The 10,455-nt window shown below is 33.0% G+C and overlaps 1 protein-coding gene across 1 annotated transcript; it reads left to right on the top strand.

Annotated features, from left to right (window-relative positions):
- The first annotated feature begins 1,553 nt into the window (after positions 1 to 1,553).
- LOC108839874 (uncharacterized) lies at positions 1,554 to 2,336 on the top strand. Its single transcript, XM_018612656.2, has one exon. The coding sequence runs from the start codon at positions 1,587 to 1,589 to the stop codon at positions 2,220 to 2,222; it is 636 nt and encodes a 211-aa protein (XP_018468158.2). The 5' UTR covers positions 1,554 to 1,586; the 3' UTR covers positions 2,223 to 2,336.
- The last annotated feature ends 8,119 nt before the right edge of the window (positions 2,337 to 10,455 follow it).

The following is a 10,455-nucleotide window of genomic DNA, read 5'->3' as shown; positions in this document are numbered from 1 at the left end:
TGTCGATTCACAGGTGTGAAGTCGAGTAAACCTGATTAAACAAAGAGTATAATTTGTTTAAAAGATTTCTAATAAAAGATAACTTTATTTGGAGAATTTTGTTCATTATTTCTGTGTTTATGTGTTCTTAGTTCTTTCACAAGTTAACCTTGGGCTCTAATCTAAGCTGTGTATTGTACCGGAAATACATTAAAAAGCGATTGTTAATGCATTTGTGTAATCTTATGTTATATACTGTATATCTATGTAGCATTCATGCCCCTTTGCTAAACTCTTTAAGAAAGTTAACAGTTGGATAATTTGGTAACTCTCTTGGATTTGTTGCTTTGTGAATCTTTTTTTGTGTGTATATAGACGATTCAATCAAACGAAACTTTGTTTTGTGGATCATAATCACAATCACAATCATAAACGAACAAAAGTTACAGACAAAAACGAAATGTGGCAAAATGCAATGGGCAAATTCATACCGATCAGAGAAGTTGTTGTGCAGGCGGCTGAAAAATAATTTATGGATTCTGTTTAGTTATTTGTTTAAAATATATCATATTTGTGTTGACAAACGAAAAAGCATATCATAATTTTATGTAAAGATGATTTCACATATAAATTTTTGAAATATTAATTAAGTATTGTTAAATCGTCATCATCAATTAGGTATTCAAAAGAATATTTTATAATATCAATAACAATTCTCTTGTTATTTAATTACATATTTAATTGTTTAAATAAAATGGTTTAAACCAATTATAAAGTAACACTACTTATATGATATTTGAACATTTTAAAGAGTTCTTCTTTATGAATGGCTCTTATTTTAATATATTTTTCTTTTTATAATAGCTAGAGATTCTCTTGATGAAAAATGTCCTTAGTTTGTTGCAGGATTTGAACATGTAAGACACTTTCTCAATTTCAACAAGTGTACACAGTTATTGATTTTGCATTGCAGTTGGTTTGTTTACTTGTTTTTGTTCTTTTCTACGAAGGATATTGCTTTTCACTTGTACCACATCGATTCGTTTTACGGAAATTTTTTTTCGAGGAACAACTATATGATTTATTTGTGTCAAAATGAATGTACCAACAATTTTTTTCTATTACACAATTTTTTTATAAAGTATTCTATTTTGAAACTTAGAAGTTCATGTCCCTAATGTCCACAATTTTTTTTCTATAGTACTTTTTTTAATAACTCTCTCTAAATAAAATGAGACCTTTCTCTGTGTCCCTTATACAATTATAGTACTATTCTCTATTTAAGTTCCCTTGCGTAGCGTATTTTATTGATTTATTCCCCCACCTAATTTTTAATCTATTCCACATAACATTCAAATAAAAGATATAACACTTAGACGTAATAATTAGTAGAAAGAAAAGAATAACACTTAGACGTAATAATTATGTTTGGCCTTTTATTGTCACTGACTCACTATTGTAATCACAATTAGCTGAATAAAATATTTTTTAAAATTAATAAGACAATTATGTCCTTTATTTTTTCCACAGTTTAAATGGAGAAATCTCTGATGAGAATAAACAAAAAAGACCATAAAACTTCTCTCTACCTCGCATTGTCTCTCTCAATGGATTCTTCAAGAACCAGATTAGTAGCCAGACGATCTGATCCGGCCAACTTTCCGGCTAAGAAAAACATCTCATCCCGGCGATCTTTATCTTCTTCTTCTTCCTTCTCCTCTTCCTCCTCTAGCTCCCTCGTGTTTCCAGATGACTCTCCTCTAAACTCTTCGGAGGCTCCTCTTGGTCTCATCGGTGTTCCATTCTCATGGGAACAGCTTCCTGGCAAACCCAAAGACTACTGTCATAGACTCAACCACCGCCGCAACAACGAGTCTTCAGTTTTACTACCCCTCCCTCCTCACCGGAGTACCACCTTTCCGGTCACCGGTAAAAACCATAAATCTAACTATCCCACTAAAAAGAGCAGCTCCCCAGTGACGGTAACGGAGAAAGATCCCTTCGCGGCGGCGTTGTTGGAATGTTCCAAAGATGAGGACGAAGATGAAGAAGACGTAGACGGGAGGTTCCGAGGATCAAGCAAGGCGTTAGTAAGGAACAGCATCAGCGACAGGTTCGGGTTAGTAAGCCTCTATGGTTCTTGTCGGAGGACTTGTGCAGTTTCAGAGTCCATTGTTAATCTTCCGAGACCGGGGAAAGCTGCTTCGTATGATCATTTGCTTCTTCCACGCCGTCGCCGTTGATTTATCTATTTTTATATCTTGGTCTTTGTAATACTTTCTATATAATTTTTATCTGAATGTGACATATTGTGTGATAAACTTATTTAAAAATAATTTCTTATGAACTTTTAACTATATTGTATTTTTCTGCAATAATTTAAACTTGGTGGAACCAAGTTGAAGGTTCTGTTATCTTTAGCTAGTTTCCAATATCATCCCATGTGAGAGCAAGCCAAGCTATACGTGCAAGTACATACAAAATAACATTGATTAATTTGTTATAGGCATGGACGTGTTTGTACGTACTAATCTCATTTTATTATGTTGTTTTTTTACCATTTAGAAAATAGTGTTATTTTAGCTTGCGTAGCTAGTGAATCCAGTTGTATTATCGAACACTAAATATACGTTGACAAGAAAAAAACGAATACTAAATACATATCTCTAGTTTATTTTTCTTAAAGCGTCTCTAAAGAAATGGATCTTTCATCGTTGGTGTTCGCACAGCGCAATAATAAAAATAATAAAGTTGTTGAGCTACCATGCATGTCTTATTGGACCAAGTAATTTTATACGTCTTAAGATAATTACAAGCAAAATTTTCTTCTTGGTATAAAAAGAGTGTTTCGTCTTGTTTGGGGTCAAAATAGACCCCACTTCCCTATATGTGATTTTAAAATGACTTGCGTGGAAGATTAATAATTTTCTCTGTTCTTACTAAATTAGCAATCAATTTTACATCTGAAAAGGGTCTACCTTACCCTTAAAGGTGGAAACATTGAGATGAATGATAGAGAGTATGTTACAGCATTTGAAGTGTCAAAGTTTTGGAATAGACTATAAAGATTTAGTTGCGATGATCAAAGAGCGTCGTACTTAGCCAAATTTTGCAATAGAATTGAAGAAAATAGAGACTCTGAAGGTATACTTCTCTGATTTTAAGATTATTCAAATTCCACGAACGCAAAATCAGATTTCAGATTTTTTAACATATGTTTCCTTCATTTTTAAAAGATCCATGTTTTTGAAAAAAATTATGTTTCAAAAAGATATATTTTTATATTTTCAATGTATAAATTAAATGTAAACTGTAAAATTCAAAAAACATAATTGAATTTATTAAAATTCTATTGGTGAAAACTTGTGAAAATGGTTGATTACGGAAAATAATGTATTAGTAACTAATATTTTATATGTTTTCTTAATAAATGTGGAAATCATAAAATATGGATCTTTTAGAAATAGAGGGAATATATATTATATGTTAATTCAGTTTTTACAAGAAATATATTAATTCACTCTATTTATGATACACAGTTCTTGCCATTAACAACCCTTAGCTTAAACGTAGTTTGTTGACCAAAAAAAATAATCTTAAACGTAGTTTAGGTGTCAACAACAACAAACTACAAAAGTGGATTGATTCTCTAAGTTTGAGAAATAAATTACGTTTTAAGGTGTCAACTAGCTATAAATTAAAGATTAGTGGAGTGTTAAAGAAACTCGACCCGTCCTGTTATAAGAAAAGAAAAAGCTGCTATAGTTGAGGATTACTTAGTTGTTTAGTACTCATATATTTAAAATAGCTTGAGACTTAGTTATGGACTTAACATATATGAAAATTGAAACATTGACAATTTCTACACATTTCTTTTCCCCCATGTGTGAAAATTGTGCTTCTGCTATCGACTACACAATATATTTGTGAATAGATTCGGGACCCCGTATATAAAAATAGCACTTATATAGTACAAACATGAAAATATGTAATCTACATATGCTGTATGCAGTGAAAAGAGCTGAAGGCAATAGTGAGATATCGATGATAATCAATAATTTTTCTACACCTGAATGCTACGCAACCCACATGATGTTATATTTGAATAGCCGTTCGCATTTTATGTCCCACGCTGTAGACTTGTAGTTAACATGTCCTGATCATATTTAAGATAGATCAGGAACGGTTTATATCAAGTTTCTTGGTTTAGCTAACAAATTAATAATATTTATTTATTTTTAGTGAAAAAGGTGATTTCACTGATAAAAATCCTGAACTGTTGTGGGTAATTTTTTTATAGTAAACTGACTCCATTTTAAAAAGCCTCGTATTCAGGAAAATCCCAACTGCGACAGAATTTTTTTCCCGCCGACAGTGATACAAACTTGCGACCTCTAACAGTTGTGCGTGAGAATATCATTGAAACTACTAGACTATCAATATTATATCTTAATAATAATATTTATTTGGCATAAGATCTTTCCATTTTAGCTTCTCTTTGTATTTAATCCATATTTATGATCAATCATATGGTTATGTAGTGCAAGGTCAGTAGTCAACTCGCCAATACCGCAGCTTGCAATTCCAGAAACCATTATTTTTAAAAGCTAATTAGTACATCTTAAGTTCCATTTTAACACTTGAAGCAATTATATATCTATATTATTAAAATTGAAGTACACAGTTGAATTGTTTGGAAACAAGGATAGTGGAATAAATGAGATATGTTTGGAAACATAGATAGTATAATAAATGAGATATGTTTGGAAACATAGATAGTAGAGATGTGTACTTTCTTTTATTTACACATTTAACCATTGTATTTTCAATAAATTAATAACAAATGAGAATTGTTTAGAAACATAAATAACATATTTAATACTTCTTTTTATTTAACCATTTAACCATTGTTTTTACAATAAATTAAACAACATTCATTTTATATTTCTTTTTATTTACAATTTTGTCAATATATTTACAATTTTTATGGTGAAAATAAAAACACAAACTGAAATATAAATAGTATATTATATAAAACAATTTTTTTAAAAAGTATTATTACCCTATTTAGTTTAGTCAAATATAAAATTTTCAAGAGTTCAATTTTCAAAATAAAAATATCATAAAATTAATAATAATTCATAAAAAACTAATGCAAAAGTTAAAATTTCGAATTATGGATAAAAGTATATCAGTTTTAAAATATACAAAATGGACTAATCTAATTACCCAAAAACATTGTTTTGTCTAAACTAATTATAAAATAAAATTTAAATTTTATATACATATTTCAAATCAAAATAATAATTTAAAGTTGATTTATATCAAAAATTGATTTACAATATGCATATATTCAAAAATTTATTTTTACTAAAGTATTTTCCAATAACCATTATTAAAAATGTTTTCAATATATATAATAAAAATACAACAAAAGGATTAATTTCATATACCAACTTAAATTATGGTTTTTATATTTCACATTAAACTTTAAGAATATAATATATGTGATTATTTATAAAATGATACATATAAAATACTATTAATTATATGATTATTTATATGATAGACCAATACTATTATTTATATGATGACATATATATGATACATAATAGTGACTAGGGCTGGACGTTCAGGTATTCATTCCGGTTCGTTTCGGATCTGTTTGGGTTTCGGGTTTTCTAGGTCAAAGATTTCAGCTCAATTCATATATTTCTAAATTTCAGTTCAAATTATGCATAGAGCTGGGCGTTCAGGTATCTATTCGGGTTCGTTTCGGATCTCTTTGGGTTTTGGATTTCGGGTTTCCAGGGTCAAAGATTTCAGTCCCATTCAGATATTTCTAAATTTCAGTTCGAATTATATTCGGATATTTGCGGGTTCAGTTCATGTTCGGATAACCCATTTAAATTATTTTTGAAAATTCATTATATATTTTGAATTTCTTAAAATCTATAAATAAAATAATATATTGTAAATAAATCTGAATAACATATGTCATAATATATAAACTTAACATATAAACTGATTTGGTTTAAATTTTGAATCAAAAATCAATAATTATTTTAAATATTTTTGGTATTTTGAGTGTACTTCCGCTATGTTAGATATCTATATTTGACTATTTTTATATATTTTCAAGTATTTAAACCGACCTAAAGTATCATATATATTCTGTATGTTTTTATATACAATAAAACTAAAAATAATTAATATGTATATAAGTATATAATTTTTTGGATACATTTTGATATCCAAAATACTTCGGTTTGAATTGGTTATGGTTTCGGATGTCTAAATATCAATATTTTGAATAATTTGAATATTTAATAAATTTTGGTTCGGGTTTGGTATTACTCTTTCGGATCGTGATCGGTGCGGTTCTTCAGATTTGAATTTTTTATCCAGCTTTGATATTGATATGAAAAATAAATAGCAATATATTTTTGAATTATACACCCGCACAGGAGTGCAGGTCAAAAATCTAGTTTTCAAAAATCTAGTTTTCAGACCCGCGGTTCAGGTTCTTGATTGCCATCCCTACATGGAGTATATGAATAGGTTCTCATATTAAAGTTCGGTGTGTATCAACTCAATCAAGTATACGATATTATTAAATACTCCATAGAGTATTTAATTATTTCTCATATTGAATATATCCCTGGATCCAATATTATATGAGAATAGAACTTTTTTTTTTTGCCTCTAATATAGTTTTATTAAAGGTCAAGGCCTTAAAAAGATCTAGCCCAAACCGAAACAAAAAAGTCATCCAGGCCCATTACAACTAAACTCCAAGCCCGACATGAAGAGGAACCGAAACGGCCTAAAGCCCAGACCCGAACCCACGCGTCTCCATCAAAGCCACGCGTCCACAAATCTTTCCCAACCCGTCCACGTGCGAAACTTCACCGATCGCACATGCCACGCATCAACCATCTACACTGTCGTCAACCGAAAGCCGAGATTTTCGCCGGAGAAAAACGAAACGACTGATGTTTCGCCGGAACACGCCGTCGACAAATCACCGCGCCCACTTTATCGCCAAATCGTTCGCCGGAGAGCGTTCATCAAGAACTCATCCGAACCTTACCAAATCACACACCACGCCGCATACCAAATCAACGCTTCAAAAAACGCAATCATCTACGATCAACCCACAACTCCGCTCTTTCTGCGAGAACCACAGTCATCTTTAAATGATGAGCGGAAGCCCAAAGATGAATCGACCTTAAAGAAGGGGATAGAAGAAGACGAAGCCGTGGGAAGAGAGATGGATGAAAAGAAGAGAGACAGGAAGCGTCAATCAACGAAGCCGCCGTCGCCATCGAGAAGAGCGCGAGACGGAGTCAAAGCCGGATGTCCTACACCGAAAAACAAGCGAAGACACCGAAGGCAAAGCCGAACGACCTCCGAAAAGGAAGGAGCGTCGCCGGAGTCAGATCCGGTCGGGATACCAAAACCGGAAAGCAAAAACGTCTGACTCTCTCTCCTTCTAAAACAACATTCAACCCTCTGAAAGATTTTTTATTGATAAGAGGGGATGAGGTTTGGAGAGAAAATTCTCTCACTAAAAGAGAGGAGAGAGAGTCACCTGATTCCTATATGAGAATAGAACTTTATTTTCAAAGGGGAATGCTTATTATCTTTAGTCAAGTGAAAGTTTTCTTATACGGTAAAGTAGTTTAATAAAAAAAATCTATGTGTGAACAAAAACTCACATAAAACAAAACAAAGAGGAATCATGATTAGTAAAAGAATCAAATTAATAATTCGTCGTTCGTTTTCATGTTTTCGTTAAAACTAAGCGGGAGCACCAAGATGAATAATGATGGGGAGCCAAGAACCTAAATATATGTAGGATACTAATGATGGCCAACTTCTAATAATACTATTAGTCTATTACAGTATTACTTAGTCACAAATTTAATATTAACATTGCTTTATTTTTGGGAAAATTGTTTTTTTGGGCCAAAAAAACAATAACTATGTCCCATTAGTCTAATCTTATATTGGTTATGTCCTATTAGACTAATTTTTTTTTAAATGACAATATTGCCCCTAATTTCAATTAAAAATACAAAATAATAATGAAAAAAAAATATTAAGTATTAAATTATATTTTCAAACGAGAATGATTAAAATAATATATTAAAATCCAAGAAAAAAACAAAAACGACGAAGATATTTTTGCATCGGGACAGATCGATCCCACAATCACCCGATCGATCTGAATCAGTCGATCCCGATAAATGTCCAGAACAAAAAAAAATTGCGGACCATATTCTGATTGAGCGAAGCCCAGGTTAGCCGATCTGCTATAGCTCGATCGATAGTAGATCGATCGGTCGTATATTGGAGAACGATCGATCCCGTGTCCATGTGATAGACCCAAAATCGGGAGGATGGCTTTGGCCGGGTGTTGGATATGAACCGAGAAGGCGAAGGCACTTCTGGAACTGGGATGGAATGAATGGATCGTCAAGAGGTGCGAAATGACTCTTGATATACCAATGATCTAAGGCTAACCACCAAAGAACGGATGAATGTGTTGGCTAACCACCAAATAACACACACAGATGATTGGCTGACCACCAAATCAACAAGCCGGTTCAAACCGATGAACTAGCTAAAGAACTCTCTCTCACTCAAAGAAGAAGAACAAAAATAAACAACCAAATTGGACTGCTTTTATTCATGAAAGTGACTACATATTTATACTAGATGTAGTCAAAGAGAAACATAAATAAAGTGCGGAAAAAGATGTCTAGAAAATACAACATTTGACTAAGTAATTATTAGAGAGTCAAAGTTGTAGAAATTGATGTAGTCTTGGTCAAGGTTGCGGAAAATGATGAAGTCTGGTCAAGATTGTGGATTCTGATGTTGACCAGTCAAGATTCGTCCAAGTGTCTAGATGCATTCGAACAAGATGGATGCACGGGATAAAGATAAGGACACGTGCGGGACTGTCTGGATGAGAATGCATGTCCGTCTTCGGTTTCCTCACGACCAAAGCTAAGTCTGGCTCGACCGTGGGTCTTAGAATGTGCGGCTCGGTCGGTGTGATCAGCACGAGCTGGTGGAGAAACCTTGGTTTGGTCGAGCTGGTTGACAAGATCGCCACTTCGGGCCGTGTCCTTGAAACAAAAAGGACGGTGCTCGATTTTGGTTCTATCATACTCTCCCTCTTCAAAAAGATTTGTCCTCAAATCTGAAACATTAAAAGGAAAAGGATTATAAGCAAAAGAATTATAATCAATACATTGCTCACCTTGGGTATGGTCCGGTTCTTGAATGGACAAAGATTCTTCTTGGTTTGTTTGATGACCATGGTTTTGCTCTCCATCTGACCCTTCATCCGGTTCATGTGGGTACTCATCGAAAATTGGCAATGGATCTGAAAGTCCTTCTTTTTCTTGCTCGGTTTCAACGTTCTTCAAGGTCACCAACGGTTTCTGTTTTTGGCACTTGTTAGCATAATGGCCGACCTTATGGCATTTGAAACACCTGGTAGAAAGAGCCTTGCTTGTGGGTTTCACAGCTTTGCTTTTATCAAAAGATATATCATTAGTTTTCAAATCAGAATTTGAAAGATAAGAAGACTTACATTGCTTTTTTGGTGCTGAAGAAGTGTTGGTGTTTTCCTTCCTTTTGAGTTGTCGGACAGTATGAATCGCCTTATGCAACATCTTCTCCAAACTGGCATAAGTCTGAATCTCATTCTGATCAAACACATCACGACTGCTTCTCTTGGTTTTGGTGAAGGGACGATCACCACTTCTGACCCACTTCTCATCATCAGACCTGTTTTGTCTCTTCCTTTGTTTCTGCACAAAATCAAACCTATTAGCAGCAAACTGTTTCTTATTTCTAAAAATTAATTGCTCTTTTTCCGAAACAGTTTTAAAAGGAAAGAAGATATCATCTTGTAGTGGTTTTGATTTCTTGAGAAGTCTAAACATCCTGAAACACTTAACAAACGTTACCACATAAAAATCCTCACACTCTCAAAGTGTTTAGCTCACGATTTTTAGGTGATCACTCAGAGTTCTTTTACTGGTTCAAAGGATGATAGGCAGTCAAAATCCAGCAATCAAAACCCAAAACAAACTTTGTGGAAAAAGGAAAAGAAATGAAGATGAAGAGATTTTTTTTCTTTTTTTGTGGATCCGCCTTAACTGTCCTAAGGCTGGGTTTCTCTTCAGCCAGCAGGATTACTCTTCCACCACTCCAAGTGATTCAAGCCAATCTTTTTCTTTTTTTTTTCTTCTTTTTTTTTTCTTTTTTTTCTGATTTTTTTCTTTTTTTTTAAACGGCGATCACAAGGGAGTAAAGGAACAGCCCGGATCCAAAAAGATATAAGAAATGATGAAGAGATGAGAAGGTGAAAATGAAGATAGAAAACAAACCAGCCAAAGTGGCTCTGATACCAAATGATAGACCCAAAATCGGGAGGATGGCTTTGGCCGGGTG

This window comes from Raphanus sativus, chromosome 2 (genome assembly GCF_000801105.2).
Source record: "Raphanus sativus cultivar WK10039 chromosome 2, ASM80110v3, whole genome shotgun sequence".
In the NCBI taxonomy this organism is placed as follows: Eukaryota; Viridiplantae; Streptophyta; class Magnoliopsida; order Brassicales; family Brassicaceae; genus Raphanus; species Raphanus sativus.
Note: the sequence above shows the minus strand (reverse complement) of the source record. Positions and strands in the feature narration are given on the sequence as shown.